At 40.1% G+C, this 20,547-nt stretch overlaps 1 protein-coding gene across 2 annotated transcripts in view; it reads right to left on the bottom strand.

Moving 5' to 3' along the window:
- Nucleotides 1–135: 135 nt before the first annotated feature.
- TRAF3IP3 (TRAF3 interacting protein 3) overlaps nt 136–20,547 on the bottom strand; it is a 36,971-nt gene continuing 16,559 nt past the window's right edge. For both annotated transcript variants that reach the window (XM_044004409.1, XM_044004411.1), the window contains 9 exons: nt 17,008–17,079; nt 14,826–14,966; nt 14,600–14,737; nt 12,931–13,066; nt 11,387–11,449; nt 4,652–4,711; nt 2,738–2,874; nt 1,164–1,277; nt 136–337 (listed from right to left, as the gene is read on the bottom strand). In XM_044004409.1, coding sequence (XP_043860344.1) covers nt 245–337; nt 1,164–1,277; nt 2,738–2,874; nt 4,652–4,711; nt 11,387–11,449; nt 12,931–13,066; nt 14,600–14,737; nt 14,826–14,966; nt 17,008–17,079 — 954 coding nt within the window. In that variant the 3' untranslated portion in view covers nt 136–244. The remainder of the gene's footprint in view (nt 338–1,163; nt 1,278–2,737; nt 2,875–4,651; nt 4,712–11,386; nt 11,450–12,930; nt 13,067–14,599; nt 14,738–14,825; nt 14,967–17,007; nt 17,080–20,547) is intronic.

Raw genomic sequence — 20,547 nt, 5'->3', positions numbered from 1 at the left:
ATCTGTCAGCCAGTAGTACACAGTGGACACCCAAAGACTGAGGTTATGTACAGTTTGGTAGAATTTATTGACATATCTTACAGTTAGCTTCCAAAGTAAAACAGGCCAGGATGTCTCCCCCGCCCCCCTCCCCCCTTCCCCAGAAGCATGAAAAGGAACAAAATAAAAGGCCCTCTTTGAATCTTCAGCCACTTCACTGCTTCTCCTCTCAAGGCATTTCTCCTTTCCAGCTGTTGTAGGGCATTCAGATCACTCGGCTATCCATGTTGGCCAGAAAGGCTGCCAGCACTGTAGCAATCACTACTATTAGCACAGGGAGCCAGTAGCCACATTGTCTCTGAAATGGGGAAAAGAAATAAATGGGCTGGAACCTGGATCTTCCTCCCCTTTGGCAGAAGGAAAACTTGGCCCCATCCCAATTGCCCAACCCTTTGCAGTCTGCCTTGCATTTAAAAAGAAAGCCTTGCAGATGGCCACCAGCCCACATGCCTGGGCAATTGATAGAATGCTCATGTGATTGATCTCTTAACAGCTATGCAGTGTTAACATTATCCTCATGCACACTTCCCCACTTTTCTTGTCCTCTTCTAGCCATTTCCATGTCCTTTTGGTCCTCACTTCCACGTTATTTGTCTCAGAATATTAACTCATGCCTGTTATGGATAGGGACTGATTCTGTGATCTTATTGGTAGAGGCCACTCCTGGGTGAACAAACTCCTTTGACTAATGCAGATTGGCATCTTCAATGCATTTTGTAATCTTGGAGCTGCCTGGAACACTGAGGCATTAAGTGATTTGCCATTATGTGACAGCCACTATGTGTTAGTGGTACTACTTGAACTCAAGTTTGGACTACAAGGTCAGTAGACATGGCATCTTTCATGCCTGCTATTAATAATAATCTTTTTTCCCTTCTAGTTTTAGAGTCTCAAGGAATCTAAATGCAGAAGAAACAAAAGACAAGCCACCGAGATTTTAAACTTTGTTACCTAATTCTTTTAGGCTCTTGGTACTTAGTCCAGCCTTGCTCTTTATGTAGCATGGGCTAGGGACAGTGGGACAGACAAGTTAGATGGTATGGCTGGATACATTTTATATGTAGTGAGTTCCAGTGGGCTTCTTTGGGCTGGAGGATCAGTGGGAGAGGGGGCCTCAGTCTTACTCTGTGAGGTGGCTGTTGGCCCCGGTTCAGCTCCTCCCGGCATTGCTGTAGCTTCCTCAGGCAGGAGAGGTACTCATCGCTCAGGCTGTCCAGCTCCGAATGTAACTCTCCACACTGAAGATATGATATGACCATAGTTGTTACTTCCTTTTTGCCATCCTCCCATAATTCATAGTCTTTCTAGGCATTTCTAGTTTTCCTTCCAATGTGGCAGGTACTTCAGGACTTTAAAGAAAGAGCTGGCCATGACCTGGGACCACCTTGGACATCTGGAGGAGTGTGTGTGTGTGTGTACACACATACACATATGTGAGAACTACCATGGTGTCACAGCACAGGGAAAGAACACTTAGCTGTGTGACCTTTGATTTAATGCAGAAGGCATGTATTAGATGCCTATTGTGTACTATGTTTAGGGGACAGGGATAGAACCAGGATCTGCAATTTCAGTGCTACAGGGATCTCCCACTGAGGAGTTTCTACAATGCAGATTGGCAGTTGCCTAGAGCACCAAAAGGTTTAAGTGACTCATCCAGGGTCATCCAGCCACTCTGCATCACAGGAGCAGGACTTGAACCCAGGTCCTCTTGGCTCCAAGGTTAGCTTTGTATAAACTACCGGGCTGTCTGGCATTGGGATCCAAAGACAAAACAAAAGCCAGTTTCTGCTCTCAAGAAGCTCATTCAACAGGGAGAAGTTGCTTAATCTCATTGAGCCTTGGTTTCTTCATCTGTAAAATGAAGATACTAATACCTGTTCTGTCTCCCTCACAAGGTTGCTGTGAGAGTCAATAAGAAAATAAAAATTACTAAGTGATTTATACAGGGATTTATAATTTATAAAGTGCTGTCCTCACTGGGAAGTAGTTTTGGCAAGGAGTCTTACCAATACTATTTCACAGCTGAGAAAAGTGGTTCTTAGAAAAGTGACTTACCCATGAGCACACTGTTAGCAAGGGTCAGGGTAAGGACTCTAGCCAGATTCCTCCTAGGACACCATAATTGCCTCTCTATGTATCTAGGAGCTTCTTGGAAAACTCATTTGCTAGATCAGTGTAAGGCATCATGTGGCTTAAAGCACAGGTGTCCAAATGTAATTGGAGAAATATTTAACAAAATAAATAAAACTATGATGAAACATAGACAATATTACATTTAAAAGTCAAGGTGAGACCTGCAGGGGTTGTTATGTATGATTTAGTGGCCTCTGTTTCTATTTGAAATTAAAGAACTACCTATACAATATGGGGACTTTTACTGGACTAAGACATGCTTCTGATCAAATGTGAACAGTGAATCTATTCCTGAACTGTGCTGTGAAAGCCAAAGATTATCGGTGAGAAAAGCCTGGTCTATGTGGTCTGTGTCATGACAAAAGATTGGTTCAGGAAAATGGAAAGGAAAATGTTAAGATGTTCATAATTCAGGCAAAAGATGTCATAAATGACGACCTTGGGGAAGATGCATGTATTTAGATACAACACCTGAATTTAGGAGTTGTCTTTTTGGCTTATGTTGTTACAGAAGCAACTGAATCTCTTCCCACATAGTTGACCCCCCCACCCCACTTCTCACCTCCTTCTCTTTGGCTTGGAGCTGCAAAGTCCTTTCTTGCAGCTGGTCCCTGAGATTATTTTCTCTTTCTTCCCCTGGACCCTTGGACTTCTCTTCCAGATGGGTGGGGGCTGAACTCCACGTAGAACAAGTCTGACCTAAAAAATCAGCCAGACTATCTGTGAGCATGCAGTCCATGTTTTGGAGAAAGAAGGGGCTGGTCTGTGGGCAAGAAGAGCCACAAACTTTGGGTTGTAAGGGCCTTGCTCTCAACAGGATTCATCTAATAGGCACCTCCATATTTAAAGATATCCTGTGAAGGAGACTCCACATCCTTTTCTGTCTTGTTTGGTGTCTAACCTGAGTGTTACTTTAGTTTGAATCCATTCTTTCTTGTTCTAACTTCAGTTGTGATGGCAAATAGCTGGTCACCTTTAAGAGATGGCAACTAACTAACTAACTAGCCAACAAGTCATTTGTGCCTTCTGGGCTTTTAACAAGAATGAGGTGGCCTGGATAATTTATAATGACTCTTCTAGATATGAACCTCATGATTCCCAAAATGAATCTTCATATATGTGAAGACAGTTATTATAGTATCCCTCTACCTTATCTTCTTTAGACTAATTAAACTGAAAAAATCCCAAAGATAAGGGGCAGCTAGGTGGCACAGTGGATAATGCACCAGCCCTGGATTCAGGAGGACCTGAGTTCAGATCCGGCCTCAGACACTTGACACTTACTAGCTGTGTGACCCTGGGCAAGTCACTTAACCCTAATTGTCCCCCCCAACCCCTCCCCCCCCAAACAACAAACCAAAAAATCAAAGATACAGCATGACCTAGTAGAAAGAATACTGGGCAAGGTGGCTGGAGTTTTCTTACATGGGCTTTACCACCAATAATTCCATGACAAGAAGCAAGTTACTCTTTTCCTCAGTTTCCTAATTTGTAAAATAGGCATCATAATCCTTGCTATTCCTGAAGATGGAAAGTGTATGTATTCTAGCTCTGTACTTCCTAACTGCCTGCCTTTAGCAAGTTGCTTAACCTTTCATGTTACTGAAATATGAAAACAACCGAAAAAAATTTAGAAAGTGCCACATGGAACTCTGATTTTCTTAGTATGGGGAACTCCCTCTACTAATGCAGATAGGCACTTTCTCTGACATGCAGAGTTTGAGTTGCTTAGAGCACTAAGTGACTTGCACAGGATCATACAAGCTAGGATATGTGAGAGGCAGGACTTGAACCCTGTTTTCATGACTGAAGATAGCTTGTTCTCTATTATGCCTCACTGTCTTTTGAATATCTGGCTATGAGACCCAGTAAGTGATTTTCACTTTCCTACCCTTTGCCAAGGAATATATACTTCACTTTCTAATTAAGTGGTAACAGGCAACAGAGTACATGGATTGGTCCATGAGAATTCTGTTGCCAATCTCCAGGAATGTTCTAGATATTCCTGAGAAGCAAATATCAACAAATCCTTTAGGCTAAGGGGAAAATCGCTGTGGAGGGTTTCCTAGCATTGTTTGGTGGCATGTGGGTAGAGGCAGAATTGTGGAAGTGGTTTAGGGGATCACAATCACAACCTCACTCAAGGAAGTAAGAATTGACATAGGAATCCTGAGTTCAAAATCAATTTATTTTGTATGTTTACCATCACAGATACAGGTTTTTTACAGAGAACAGAAATCTCATTTCACAGTATTTGAACATTTTACTGTCTTTATAAGCAACAGAAGCCTTCCTTAAGAGCAAACTAGCTTACTGCTGCACAAGAGTAGTCTGAAAGAGTAGTATTTTTTGTTTAGAGTAATAAAATCTCAGGGCTGGATAGGGACCTTAAGTATTCTTCTAGTCCAGCCCTCCGTCCCCAGGCAAACAAGACAAGTACAGAAGTCTTAGACTTGGGTGTAGGGAATGGGCTGACCTTTCTTTGTCATAAATTCCTCTTGGGTGTGAAGCTGGATGGATTGGTTCTGGAGAAGACCTGTGGAAAAAAACAGAATGCTCTGATCTTTTCTATGAGGAGCATGCTTGCCTCATTGAGTTTCAGGCCCCTTCCTTCGGCATGAATGAAACTTTTCTCTTTATAAATGAGATTTCTGGATGATGTTAGAAGTCAGTCTCTTCTCTTTATGGATGAGAAAGTGGGTGCCCAGACTTGGTTTTCTGTCCTAGCAGAAAACTACCAGGCCCTGCTCTTGAAATGCCTGTAATTAATAGCACGACTCTAAGTGATATGTTTGACTAAGCTCCTCTTAAGCATCCAGACCAAGGTTTTTTCTGTCCTTTCTATCTCTTCTCATCACATCCTCAGCAGAGTATATTCACCTGCATAGGTCCTTCTATATGAGTAACTCTGCTGCCTTTGTTCCCAAGGAAGCCTCTAAACATGTCCCATCTTTTGTCTTGTGTCAGCCCTATTGCTGTTTGATTCATTGGGAATGGGATCAAAGATGGTAATGGGGGAGGAGCACTGATTTAGATAGGTGTTCTCCAGCTGTTGCCAGGAGTATCCTGGTACTCACAACCTTGGAAAAGTACTCTTTAAGAGAAATTGCATATATGTGTATGTATAGATACATGTACATGCATTTTTATATGCATGTACACACACACACACACACATATATATATATGCACATCTCAATTGGTAATAGAAATCTATCTTATTCAACAGGGAAGAAGGAGGGGAAGGGGATAAGAGAAAGGGGGAGGTGATAAAAGGGAGGGGAGATAAAAGAAGACAGTGGTCAGAAGCAAAACCGACTTTAGAGTAGGGACAGGATAAAAAGAGAGAGAAGAATACACAGAAGAAAATAAGATGGAGGGAAATGTAAAACTAGAATCATAATTGTGAATATGAATGGGACAAATTCACTCATAAAACAGAAGCAGGTAGCAGAATGGATTAGAAACCAGAATCCAATATTTGTTGTTTACAAGTAATAAAATTGAAATAGAGAGACACACACAGAGTTAAAATAAGGGACTGGAGCAGAATCTATTATGCTTCAGCTAAAGTAAAAAAGCAGGAGAAGCAGTCACAATCTCAGACAAAGCAAAAGCAAAAATAGATCTAATTAAAAGGAATGAGGGGGGCAGCTAGGTGGCGCAGTGGATAGAGCACCGGCCCTGGAGTCAGGAGTACCTGAGTTCAAATCCGGCCTCAGACACTTAACACACACTTACTAGCTGTGTGACCCTGGGCAAGTCACTTAACCCCAATTGCCTCACTAAAAAAAAAAAAAAAGGAATGAGGAAGGAAGCTATATCTTGCTGAAAGGAGCCATAGACAATGAAGTCATATCTATTAAACTAATATGCACCAAATGGCATAGTATTCAAATTATTAAGAAAAAGATAAATGAATTACAAGAGGGAATAGACTATAAAACTATACTAGTGAGGAACAAGATAAATCTAACCACAAAATAAATAAGAAAGAAGTCAAGGAAATAAATAGGAATCTTAGAAAATTTAGATATGGTAAGCCTCTGGAGAGAATAATGGGAATAGAAAAAAGTATACCTTTTTCTCAGCTATACATGGTACTTTCACAAAAACTGTCCATGCATTAGGGTATAAGAACCTCACAACCAAATGCAGAAAAGCAGAACTATTAAATGCACCCAATTCAGACCATAACGCAATAAAAAAAACCACATTTAGCAAAGGGCCATGGAAGCATAGATTAAAAATTGAGAACTAAACAGTTTAATCCTAAAGAATGAGTAGGTCAAAGATCAAATCATAGAAACAATCAATTGTTGAGACAAGGAGACAACATCCCAAAGTTTTTGGGATATAGTCAAAGCAGTACTTAGGGGAAAATTTATTTCTCTAAATGTGTACATCAATAAAAGAGAGAAAATCAATGAACTGGGCATGCAACAACAACAAAAAAAAAGCTAGAAAAAGAACAAATTAAAAATCCCCAATTAAAAACAAAAATGGAAATACTGAAAATGAAAGGAGAGATTAATAAAACTGAAAAAAAAAACACCTATTGAACTAACAAAACTAGAAACTAGTTTTATGGACATCCCCACCCCAAATAAAATAGACAAACCATTGGTTACTTTGTCTAGAAAAAAAAAAAGAAGAAAACCAAATTGCTAGTATCAAAAATGAAAAGGGGAAATTCACTGCCAATAAAGATGAAATTAAAGCAATTATTAGGAGTCATTTTGTCCAATTATATGCCAGTTAAACTGACAATCTAAGTGTCAGATGGATTTACAAAAATATAAACTGCCCAGGTTAATAGAAGAGGAAACAGAATAATTAAATAATCCTATCTTAGAAAAAGCCATCAATGAGCTCCCGAAGAAAAAAAGCCCCAGGACCAGATGAATTCTACAATTGAATTCTACCAGACATTTAAAGAACAATTAATCCCAATTCTATATAAATGATTTGAAAAAAAATAGGTAAAGAAGGAGTTCTAGCAAATTCCTTTTTATGACACAAATATAATTTTGATACCTAAACCAGAAAGCAAAAACAGAAACAAGGCTATAGACCAATTTCCCTATCGAATACTGATACAAAAATTTTAAGTAAAACTAGCAAGGAGATTACAGCAATATATTACAAAGAGCATACATACACTTTGAACAGGTTGGATTTATATCAGGAATTCAGGGCTGGTTCAATATTAGGAAAACTATCAGCATAATCAATCATATCAATAGCAAAAACATCAAAATCATATGATTATATCAATAGATGCAAAAAAGACCTTTACTAAATACAATACCCATTCTTATTATAAACAGTAGGAAGGGGGCAGCTAGATGGCACAGTGGATAGAGCACCGGCCCTGGAGTCAGGAGTACCTGAGTTCAAATCCGGCCTCAGACACAACACTTACTAGCTGTGTGACCCTAGGCAAGTCACTTAACCCCAATTGCCTCACTAAAAAAACAAAAAACAAAAAACAGTAGGAAGCATAGGAAACAATGGAGCCTTTTTTAAAATGATAAGTAGTTTCTATCTAAAACCAACAGCAAGCATTGTCTATAAGGCAGATAAACTTGCAGCCTTCCTAGTAAGATCAGGAGTGAAGCAAGGATGTACATTATCACCACTGTTATTCAATATTGTACTAGAAATTATAGTATAGAAATAAGAAAAGAAACAAAGAAGAAAAATAGACAATAGGGAAATAAAACGATCACTCTTTGAAGACTAGATGATGGTATATTTAGAGAATCAACTAAAAAATTAGTTGAAACAATTAACAACTTCAGTAAATTTGCAGGTTATATCTTAATTTCTGTATACTACCAGCAGGAAGAGATATAAAAAGAAATTCCATTTAAAATAACCACAGACAGTATAAAATACTTGTGAGTTTACTTGCCAAGACAAATCCTAGGATTATATGTACAGAATTACAAAACACTTCACACAAATAAAGACAGATCTAAACAACTGTACAAATATTAATTGCTTATGGGTAGGCCAAGCCAATATAATAAAAATTACAATCCTGCCTAATTTAATTTACTTATTAAATGCCATAGCAATCAAACTATCAAATAATTATTTTATAGAGCTAGAAAAAATAACAATTCATCTGGAAGAACAAAAAATCAAGAATGTCAATGGAATTAATGAAAAAAAATGTGAAGGAATACAGCCTAGCAGTTCCAGATTTCAAACTATATTATAAAATGATAATCATCAAAACAATCAGGTACTGGTTAAGAAATAGAATAGTGGATCAGTGGAATAGATTAGGTACCTAGGATATAGTGGGAAATGACCACACTAATCTAATGTTTGCTAAACCCAAAGACCCCAGCTTTGGGGATAATAACTCACCATTTGACAAAAACTGCTGGGAAAACTGGGAAGCAGTTTGGCAGAAACTAGGTATAGACCAACATCTCACAGTGTTTACCAAGATAAGGTAAAAATAGATAAATAATTTAGACATAAAAGGTGATATCATTAATGAATCAGGGGAGCACAGAAAAATGTACCTGCCAGATCTATAGATAAGGGAAGAGTTCATGACCAAATAAGAGAGAGGATAATGGAAAGCAAAACAGATAGTTTTGATTACATGAAATCATGTAACCAAATTCAAATGTAATATGTAAATAAACTATTACAGCCAAAATTAGAAAGAAAACAGGAAACTAGGAAAACTTTTGTAACAAATTTCTCTGATAAAGTCCCCATTTCTCAAATATATAAGGAATTGAGTCAAATTTATAAAAACAAAAGCAATTTCACAGTTGACAAATGGTCATAGGATATGAACAGGGACTTTTCAAAAGAAATAAAAGCTATCAATAGTCACATGAAAATAATGCTCTAAATCACTACTAAATAGACAAATGCAAATTAAAAAAAAACTTTGAGATACTACCTCATACCTGTCAAATTGGATAACATGGCAGAAAATGAAAATGACAAATGCTGGAGGGCATGTGGAAAAATTGGGATACTAATGCACAGTTGGTGGAGTTGTAAACTAGTCCAAACATTTTGGAGAACAATTTGGAACTATGCCCAAAGGGCTATAAAATTGTGCAACATACCCTTTGACCCATTCTATGAGGTCTGTATCCCAAAGAGATCAAAGGAAAGATAAAATGACTTATTTTTACAAAAATATTTATAGCAGTGCTTTTTGTGGTGGCAAAGAATTGGAAATTGAAGGGATACCTATTAGTTGGGGAATGTCTGAACAAGTTATGGTTTATTATTGCTATAGAATACTCCTGTGCTATAAGAAATGACAAAGAAGATGGTTTCAGAAAAGCCTAGGTTATTGTTACACTATTGCTGTTACCATGTACAATGTTCTAGTTCTGCTCACTTTACTTTGCATGAGTTCATATACATATTCCTAGGTTTTCTGCTCCCTTCAATTTGCATGAGTTTATATAAGCATATGAACTCATGCAAAGTGAAAGGAGCAGAACTAGGATAACATTGTACACAGTAACTGCAATATTGTAATAATGATCAACTGTGAAAAATTTAGCTGCTCTGATCAAGACAATGATCCAAAACAATTCCAAAGAACCCATGATGAAAAGTGTTATCCACTTCCAGAAAGAGAGAACTGATGAACTTTGAATGTAGATTAAAGAATATATATATATATATATATACATATATATACACACACACACACACACACACACACACACATATATATATATATATATTGGTGAGGCAGTTGGGGTTAAGTGACTTGCTTAGGGTCACACAGCTAGTAAGTGTCAAGTGTCCGAGGCCGGATTTAAACTAAGGTCCTCCTGAATCCAGGGCTGGTGCTTTATCCACTGCACCACCTACCTGCCCCTTAAAGCATTTTTTTTAAAAAAAACAAAACACCTTTATTTTTATTTGTGTTTTCTTTTGCAAAATGAGTAATATGGAAAAGTGTTTTGTATTTCACATGTATAATCTCTATCAAATTGTTTACCTTCTCAAAAGGAGCAGAAGGGAGTGAGATTTCGAACTAAAAAAAATATTGTTTTTTTTTACTTTATTGGCAAATATTTGATGAAATAAATTAAAAAATTTGTAAAAAGAAAATTATTCTTTAGATATGAAGTTATTAGGAGAAGCAAAAAATTGGACTTATGTTCAGTTTTCCTCCAAGATTTTAGGAGAATGCAAGTGAGGCAACAAGGTGGATAGAGTGTCATGCCTGGAGTCAAGAAGACTCATCTTTGTGAATTTAGATCTGGCCTCAGACACTTACTAGCTGTGTGACCCTGGGCAAGTCACTTAACCCTGTTTGCCTCAGTTTCCTTATCTGTAAAATGAGCTAGAGAAGGAAATGGCAAACCATTCCAGTATCTTTGGCAAAGAAAACCCCAAATGGGGTCATGAAAAGTCAGACACAACTGAAAAATGACAGAATGACACTAAGGTGACGGGGATAGGGACTGAACCTGTGATTTCATTGGTATGAAGTATTGAACTCTGGGATGAAAAAACTCGCCTTCTCTGCAGCTTGCCTAGGGCACTTACATGTTAATAAACTTAGGACTTGAACCGTCTTCCTGGTGGGAAAGCCAGCTCTCTATTAATGGACTTGGGTAGGATACTTAAGAAGAGTTCAAATGACTCACTTGTAAAGAGCCATGCCATTACTCATGGGCACTACAAGGGCAGGATCTGTTAGTTTTCTGTTATGACTGAAGGTCTAAGTCTAGACCTCAATTTTCTCTCTGTCATGTAAGGAGGCTGGACTAGAGCACCTCTGTAAGATCATATCTCTCTTATCTCAACATCCCAGTTAGGATGCTGAAGCTGACTGAGTCTATAAGCCTCTGCCTATTTGGGGCTGCAGTCTTCCAACTTGGCTCTCATCCCGTTGTATCCCTGGTTGCTGATTCCTGTCCATCAATACCAGTGGCTGCCCAGGCACAAAATTCATTTTCTAGCTACTCCCCCAGCTCGATCCCACCCATGCCACCCCTTTCTCTCTAGTCCCTGTCCTTCTCCCCTTTTGTCATTGTCACAAGCTCTCTTCTACCCTTTCAAGGTGGGAAGTGCCTGACTGCTTTTCAGATGGGTCCCCATCAAGGAAAAGCGGTTGGAGCCTAGCTTTAGGTGGCCAGTTTAGGAGGAATTATTAGGCATGGAAATGGGAAGAACTGCAGGATAGGAAGGGAGGACTTACTCTGCAAGTGCTCGACTGTAGCCTTCAGGGCAAGCTTTTCCTCTTCTGATCTTTGTAGTTGATCTGGAAATAGAAAAGCACAAGCAAAAGAAGCAAAAAAAATTCAGTGACAATACATTCAGTCCATGAGGTTGGATTTACTAGACTGCAACTTTCCTGTGGGCAGGGAATAAGGCCTTTTTTTTTCTCTCTCCCCCAGAAATTGAGCACTCTGCACATGTATTAGGTGCTTAGTAAATATCCAATGAATTGAATTGGGAATTTACAGTGGCATCTTTCTTGTTTGGGAGGTATTGCATTGGTTAAGTTCAGTAGATGCTGGCTTTATCATTCCCTTGTCACAACATGAGGAAAAAAGAATCTGAATACCTCCGATTTAATAAAGAGTAGCTAACATTTATGTAGAATTTTAAGGTTTTTCAAACGTTTTCTTATTTAATTTAGCAGCTTCACATTGGGTTAGCTGGATTAATTGCTGTAGTTACTCATGGTTTGATCCTCACAGCTGGCATGGCTGGAGTGAGGTTCTGAAACTTAATGGAATGTCAGGGTTGGCAAGGACTTTTTTTTGTCGGGGCAATGAGGGTTAAGTGACTTGCCCAGGGTCACACAGCTAGTAAGTGTCAAGTGTCTGAGGTTGGATTTGAACTCAGGTCCTCCTGGATCCAGGGCTGGTGCTTTATGGCAAGGACTTTAAAGGGCTTTTTATTCAGCCTCTCCCTCAGTATAGGAATCTTTTCTAGATTGAGGACCCTTATATCTCCTATGCCTTACTCTGTCCTTCTTTAGCTGAGAATACAGGTGGGTCATGACAAGTTATATAAGCAGCTACAACAGAGCACCCAAAAAGATGGCTGGGGATGGGTGTGGGGGAGTGGTGGAGGATGGTGAGGGAAGAAAAGGTGAGAACTGTCAGGGAGGGAAGCCAGAAGATATGAGACTTCAAGATTCTTTAATATAGTGGAGTTGCTTTCCAAACCAAGATAAAGCCCCACTGTTTTTCCCTAATAAAGTTCTGGAACAATAATAATTTATATTTATATAACAGCAGTGATATAGTAGGTAGAGTGCTGGACTGGGGAGTTCAAGATCTGAGTTCAAATACTGCCTCTGACATTTAGTAACTCTGTGGTCACATTCAAGTGACTTGTCCTCTCTGAGCCTCAGTTTCTTCATCTGTGAAATGGGGATAATGATAACTGCAGTATCTACCTCAGAGGGTTGTTGTGAGGTTCAAATGAGATAATGTATTTTTACAAACTTGAAAACCTTATATCAACCTCAGTTATTATGCTTCTCACAATAACCTGATGAAGTAGAGAGTATAGGTATTATTATCCTAATAGCACAGGTGGAAAAACTGATCCTCAGAGAAATGATTTGTTTAGCATTACAGTGTCAGAGACAGGATTCCAATGCAGCCCATGTAATTCCACATCAAATTTTATAGTATATTGCCCTCCTATCACAAAGCCCACAAAACAAATAAATGGCAAGTAAGTGGTCAGTCAGTCGTGATACTCAGCTCTGGCCTGGTATGGTACCTTGCAGGTCACTGATGTTAGAACAGCCCAGTTCTCTGTCCCCTTGCAGGCGGTCAATCTGCCTCTGGAGGTCCTGGTGCTCACTCTCCAGAAGATGCAGGGCCTGGTTTAGCTGAAAATCTCTGCTGTTTGCTCCCTGCAAGGAGGAGGAACCCCCTCCCAGAGATGAGGGTCAGTGCTGGGAAGGGATGAAAAGCTCTGCCTGAACCTGTTCTCATGTGAGATAATCAGAGAATCTTAGAAATGGGAAGTTCTAGCAAAATAGCAATTCTTGTGCCCAGGGCAAAGACAAAATATTTTGGGAGTGGTGTGGAGAGACTACATGGAAAGATGTTAGAGCGTAGCTCATAAGGATCCTTGGAGGAGAGACCCTGGATGCTAAAGAGGAGGCCAACTTCAAGCCACTGCAAGGCTTGGTCCATGACTATGGGGAGTGAGATGGGTGGGGTATGGCCTTTAGGGCTATGTATACTTACTAACTTGGTCCTAAACTGGATGATTTCTACCTCCAGAAGGATTATAAATACTGCCCTCTAAATTGTGGCACCTTGAGGCAAATCTCCCCTTGCCCTGCCCAAGTTTTAGAGAGCTAGGACTATGGGAAAGAGTGAAAGATTTCCCTATATTACTAGGAAATATAGTCCATATCACACCAAGGAGAATTAGTTGTTATTCATGCCTTGTTTTCCTTACTTTGCAACTACCACTATTCTACCTTAAAAATAAATTAGCACAATTTTGAAGCTGTTTTCCTTACTTTGCAACTACCACTATTCTACCTTAAAAATAAATTAGAAAAACAAAACAAAACAAAACAAAAAAATAGGGGGCAGCTTGGTGGTGCAGTGGATAGAGCACTGGCCCTGGATTCAGGAGTACCTGAGTTCAAATCCAGCCTCAGACACTTGACACTTACTAGCTGTGTGACCCTGGGTGAGTCACTCAACCCCCATTGCCAAAAACAAACAAACAAACAAAAAATAAAAAATAATAAATTAGCACAATTTTGAAGCTGTGTAGAGAATTAACAACATTTGTTGAGTATGAACTATGTGTACATACTAGGTTTTGTGAAAGACAGAGCGGGAGAAATACAGAAGAAATAATAAATCCTTCTCTGTCTTTGAGGAGTTGTAAATCCTCAAAGACAAAGACTATGTAAGCAGAGAGACAGGGCATGCACATAACATAAATGAAAATTTATAAGGAAACCAATTGATAACTGAAACTCAGTATTTGTAATAAAGTTGTATGTACACAAAAATGCTATATGAACACACTCCTAGGATCTGTGATTTTGTTGTTGTGGTGGTTACTTCCTTCACCAGAGCTATACCTAGGGCAGGGTGGCTGGGATTTTGTTCCAGGATGCTGAAATTTAGAGGGCACAGGACTTACACTTACAAAGCATAGGACCAACTGAGGGCTAGTAAGTAATGGAGCTGGCACTCAAACCCAGGTCTCCTAAATTCAAATGCAATGCTTTCTCTTTTATGCCAGGATGCTTTATTTCTGAATTTCCTTGGCTGAGTAAGGGGTCAAGTGTAGGGCATAGGAACCTGGGTGTGGGCCTGAGAGCGAAATACCCTTTGTTCAGCTCTGCGGCCCCTAGCCTAGGCCCTCCCTCCCTCTTTTCCCAGCCCTTTCCCCTGCCATCCCTGGCCTGTACCTGCAATTTGGACTGTAGAACACAGAGCTGACTCTCCAGCTCATTGTGCCTCTCCCCTAGGTCTCTCCAGTCTTCCTTTAGCGTCTCGTACTGTTGCCTCCACTGCTCACACTTGAGTTCTGCCATGGCCAGGGACCTCTGGGGGAGCACAAAGATGGAGAGGGTGACACCTCTGGAGGTTGCCTCACCTCTTGTCCTGCCCCTCAAGCCAAGCCCTGCCCCATACCTGAGTGTTCTCCAGCTGCTGCTCTGCAGCTGTTTTCTCCTCCAGCAGTTTCTGCAGGCTCTCCTTTGCCTTTTGCTCATAGCTCTGCTTCTGGTCCTCCATTTCCAGGAGGACCTTTCTTATACCTTCTCTGGAGTATTTCTGCAAGCAAGAGGGCAAAGTTGCCATTGGCCAGATAGACATACTTTTCCCTCCCAGGATGGTGAAGGTGAATGGGAGAGATTAAGGCCTTCTTACCTGACTTCCCACCAGGAGGCATAAGAAAGAAGGGATTTGAATCAAATCAGTCTTACAAATCTATGCCTGCCATGTAGTAGGTATTTAACAAATGCTTGTTGACTGACTTTCCTACTGTGGGTGAGCAATGATATATCACAAGAATAGAAAAGAAGGATTGCTTTTAGAGTCAGTTATTGATTATTTGCATTAATTGGGTAGTGTCTAATTATAGATAATTCAAAATGCAAGACAATCCTTAATTCCCTTTGTTTGAGCACTTACATTTAAAACTAGATGTATCTAAGAATTCACAGCAAATCAGATTAAAGGATGAAACCTCACTGTGGAAAAACACCCAGGAAGAGCTAGTAAGTCATCTAGTTTCTCCATTCTTACCCATTTTCCCCTTCCTCACCTCTCACTTATGCCTACTCCATGCTAAGAACCTATCAGACCTCATAAAAATGGGAAAAGGACCCATGTGTACAAAAATATTTATAGCTGCTCTTTTTGTGGTGGCAAGGAATTGGAAATCGAGGGGCTGCCCATCAATTGGGGAATGGCTGAACAAGTTGTGGTGTGTGAATGTAATGGAATTCTATTGTGCTGTGAGAAATGATGAGCAGGAGGAGTTCAGGGAAACCTGGAAGGACTTGCATGAACTGATGATGAGTGAGATGAGAAGAACCAGAAGAACATTGTACACAGTATCATCAACACTGTGTGTTGATCTACTGTGATGGACTAGATTCTTCTCACCAATGCAATGGTACAGAAGAGTTTCAGGGAACTCATGATGGAAGGGGATCTCCAAATCCAGAAAAAAAAAAACAACTGTAGAATAGAGATGCTGATTGAACTATACTATTTCTTTTGTTTTGGGTGTTATTGTTTTTCTTTTTTTGAGGTTTTTCCTTTTTGCTCTGATTCTTCTCTTATAATATGACTAATACAGAAATATGTTTAATGTTATTGTACATATATAACCTATATCAGATTATCTGCTGTCTTGGGGAAGGAGGGAGAAAAATTTGAAATTAGAAATCTTATAAAAACAAATGTTGAAAACCATCTTTACATGTAAGTGGAAAATAATAAAATACTTTTATAATTAAAAAAAAAAGAACCTATCAGACCACTGCCAAGTACCAGCCTGAATGGAGTTGACCTCGTAGTCAACTCTCCAGTTTGCTTGTTATAGAATGATTAAGTACTTTGCTGTCAATGAAGGAAATTTCAATTCTCCTTCCCTTTTATACCAGCCAAGGAGTTACCAACGCTGAGCTAATAGTGTCACAAAAGAGATGAAGGCAAGACTGGTTACAGATGGGACAGCTAGGTGGCGCAGTGGATAGAGCACTGGCCCTGGATTCAGGAGGACCTGAGTTCAAATCTGGCCTCAGACACTTAACACTTACTAGCTGTGTGACCCTGGGCAAGTCACTTAACCCCAATTGCCTCACCAAAAAAAAAAAAAAAAAAGATTGGTTACAGATATACTAAACTGTGGATGATTAGGAGTTAACAGTATTTTACTTTCTTCCAGGGGCTAGGACTGGTCTCAGAGTCCCAGTGAACCAGGTATCAGTTTGTCAGACTTCATTAAAAGACCCAAAAATATAACCCCAGTTTGTCAAAGCTCAGGGCACAAAAATTGTCTGGTTAGTATCTGTGTTTATCAAGTGCCTCTCTTTGTTTTTAGTTAGATTTAAGGTTTCCCTTGAGCCCATAATAAGCTAAGTATTGAGAGTCATTGGAAGGAAAGGAGGGAAGGAGCAAAGCGTGCAGCCAGGGGAAAAGCCAGGGACTCTGAGGAGAGCCAGTGAAGAAAGCTGCTATCACAGAGCTCGGTCAGCTGGAACAAGTGTCTCTCAGTCACACTGGCTCTTCTGGGACACGGGACTGAGCTCCCAGGCAGGCTTCTCCTTTTACCTGTACTTAAAGGGTCCCCGAGGACCATTACCTGAGTACAAGTGTGCAGCTGGTTTTCCAGGGATCTCAGTTTGCACTTCAGCTTGTCCTCATTCAGCTGTCCCTGTGGAGTATGGGATGAATGAATATGAGTCTGGGCTCATCTGAAGCCAGCAAGGAGCTTTTTACCCCTTAACCAAAGGCTGGGTAGGACAAGGGAACAGACAATGGTTATTAAGACAAGCGCAGAGGTTCTACCTCTTCTCTGGTTGGAGCAAGAGATTACAGGAATAAGTAGACAGTTGCTTAATGTTGAAGGAAATGTTTAGTGAGAAATGACTGGTGTCAGAACACAATAATAAAAATGAAAAAGCAAATTTCAAAAAGAGATCTTAGGGACCAGAATGATCCAAAGGGCCTTTTACTAATGGCACAGAGATCATAGGATCTGAGATCTAAAGCTGGAAGGGACCCCATAGACCACCTAGTCTAACTCACCCATTTTACAGATGGAAAAACCGAGGCCCATGGAAAGCCAGCCACTTCCTTGAGGTCACACAGCTAATAAGCAGTCATAGGCTAGATTTGAACCCATGTTCTCTGATTCTAGAACCAAAGGGTTTTTTTTTTTTCCTGCCTGACTAATGCCACCTCAAAGGAGGCAAAATTGTGAATTAGGAACCAAGAAGTTTGTCTGTGGGCGATGATCCTACTCCCTCTTTTGGTGCTCCTCTTCCCACTTCTGGCCTGTTGCTCATTCCCATAGGGCAGTCTCTATTTTATCTTAGCTTCTGGGGCCTTAATTTTTGGCTAAGGTATTAGCTATTAACCTCTGTTAATGCTTAAGATATTACTCCTCTCAGAACAATTTCTATTTCATTAGGCAGCTCTTGAGGGGGAAGCTAGGTGGCCCATGGGATAGAGTGCCTGGCCTAGAGTCTGAGTTCAAATGTGGCCTAAGATACCTGCTGGTTGTATGACCCTGGGCAAGTCACTTAATCCTGTTTGCCTCAGTTTATCACCTGCAAAATGTTAGAGAAGAAAATGGCAAGCTACTCCAGAAATCTTTGCCAAGAAAACCCCAAATCGAGTCACAAAGAGTCAGACATGACTGAAAAATGACTCAACAACAACAACAACTAGAGGCTCTTGAATATTGAAAAGCCTTAATGACCCCTAGAAAGGAATATTTTCATCACTGGGGAGATATAGACTTGGGACATCCCTCAAATTACATCACATTAGAGCAATAGCGTCAAATAAATAGAAATGGAGGCCTGCGGGCCGCATATTGACTTACAAAACAACAAATCAACATTATCTATGCTTTATTATGTTTTTATTTATTTAATTAAATATTTTCCAATTGCATTTTAATCTGGTTCTGGCCACACTTGGGAGTTTGATACCTCTGCATTAGAGGTCTCCCATTCCAGCTATTCTTAGAGTAGCCCCATCTGGTAATTCACTGGAAATTCAATGAGAAGTTACCTGTTGGGGTAGGAGTAGAGAGGAATGAAGGGAATGCATACCCCTTTCATGAGAACTATTTTTGTCTAGCATTCCTTATTGATGCTGAATATAATATTTAGAACTTTCACAACTAAAGTGTGAATCTAGAGTCACAAGGGATGCTTAAGGAAAATTTAATCCAGTGCCTACACTTTACAGGTGAGGAGATTGAGGCCCATCAAGGCAGAGAGACCTACCCATAGTCACACAGATGGTGTTAGGGGTGGGATTCTAACCCAAGTCCTCTGACATTAGAGCCAGCACTAGTGTACCGCGCTGCCCACCACAGTCTCTATTTTGGGCTTTAATAAAGCAGCAACATTTTTGCTAACTTGGTCTTTGGTCCTCTTGATTCCCCTGTACTTTGTGATTTACTGGTTTTATCCCTACTGAGGATTTTTCTGCTTTTCCGACATTGGAATGCTGGCTCTGAAAGGCTCTGAGACTGGAGAGTTAATGAGGATTAATGACAAGGCATAGCGCATAGAGTGTCAGCCTTGTAGCTAGAAGATGTAGGTGCAGGTTCTTCCCTCAACACAGCCTATCTGTGTGACCCTGAACAAGTCATAACCTTTCAATGCCTCCAGGAAACCCTCCAAAACTGTAAAACTGTTCATTGAAGATCAGGTACTGTTCTGCATTCAGGCCTCTCTCACTAAAATCCAATTCAGTACAAGGCATGACATCACCCTGATGTTGTAGTCCTCTTGAGAATGAAGGACAAATAACAGCAACAACTGTTCTGCATTGGTAATGAAATTGACAGGTAAGGCAGTTCTACCAGGAAAAAAACCCAAACCCCAAACCCAACCGAACCAAACCTTATCTTCCAGAGAAAAGACGATCTGTGGTAATTACTACTACTACTACTACTACTACCACCACTGAGCTCAAGACATCCTGTTCCAACCTCGCCCAGCCCACCCACCCTCAGCTGTCCCTCTAAAGGGCTTGTAGGGCCGTTCATCACATTTTCAACCTTGCCTCCTGCAGTTAGATTCTAAGATAATATGGGTTTATTTATCATCCAGAACCCATCTGGCTTTTCTGGTTTAATTCCAGGCTGGGGTGAGCTAGTAAAGGGCAGAATGGGCACCTCTTTTCTGCTTTGGATACTCCTCTCCACACAAGTCCCCTCTCTTCTCCGTCCAATACCAGAACACCAAAGCATCCATGAGATATTTCACCACCAGTTGAGATGCTCTTCCCCTTTTGGGTCTATTTCAGGGGGTAGAGAAACAAGTGTCATTCATCTTCCATTTTGATCTTAGCTAGTGGCCCCTCTTCTAACCAACAGGAACCCCACCCTCTGCCCTTCCTGTCTTAGCTTTGTAACTTTCAACAATAAAAAATGATTTGTTGAAACAAAGCAAAACAAAAACCTCTCCTCTGGTTTTTTTTCCTCCCTTCTTCTAAATGCTTCATCCAGGCCTCTAAAGCCAACTGATAGATAGAAGAAGAAGCAAGGAATTTTTACTGTTCCAGGTATTTTAGGCTTCTCCAAGAGCAACCCAACAGTAGAATCTGGGGCCCTTAAGCCCAGTCTCCTGAGTATTCATTTATCCTGTGTGAAACCAAATACATTCATGGAATCATAGTTTATTAGTCCCAGAAAAGAAGACAAAAACCATCTAGTCTAAGTCCCTCATTTTTACAGATGAAGAAACCAAACTTTAGGGAATAAAGTGACTTGTCCAAGGCCACACAGCATATTAGTGGCAGAGCCATGCTTTATTATTTGCAGTCCTGGGCTTTTTCTGCTACTCTTTGGCTGCTCTGTATACTGACCATGTAAGATACAATCAAACTGAACCAAAATGTAAAGTTTACTAGGAGAACAAAGTGAGGTCAAAGGAGAACAGGGATGAGCACTCTTTTATTTCTTTCTCCCTCACTATTTACCAATTCAGACTGTTCCTTTGTGCTAGTTCTCTCTCCTTGTCTATTCCTTTTTGAAAAAATTTAAGTAAATTTTTTATTGTTATATTGTTTTTTACATTGCCTAAATTTCCCCCCATATCATTCCCCTTCCCTTTCTTAGACAGCAATCTAAGTATTCTTTTTTTTTTTTTTGCTGGGC

This window comes from Dromiciops gliroides, chromosome 4 (genome assembly GCF_019393635.1).
Source record: "Dromiciops gliroides isolate mDroGli1 chromosome 4, mDroGli1.pri, whole genome shotgun sequence".
NCBI classification, from domain to species: Eukaryota; Metazoa; Chordata; class Mammalia; order Microbiotheria; family Microbiotheriidae; genus Dromiciops; species Dromiciops gliroides.
This window is presented reverse-complemented; position numbering and strand designations above follow the sequence as displayed.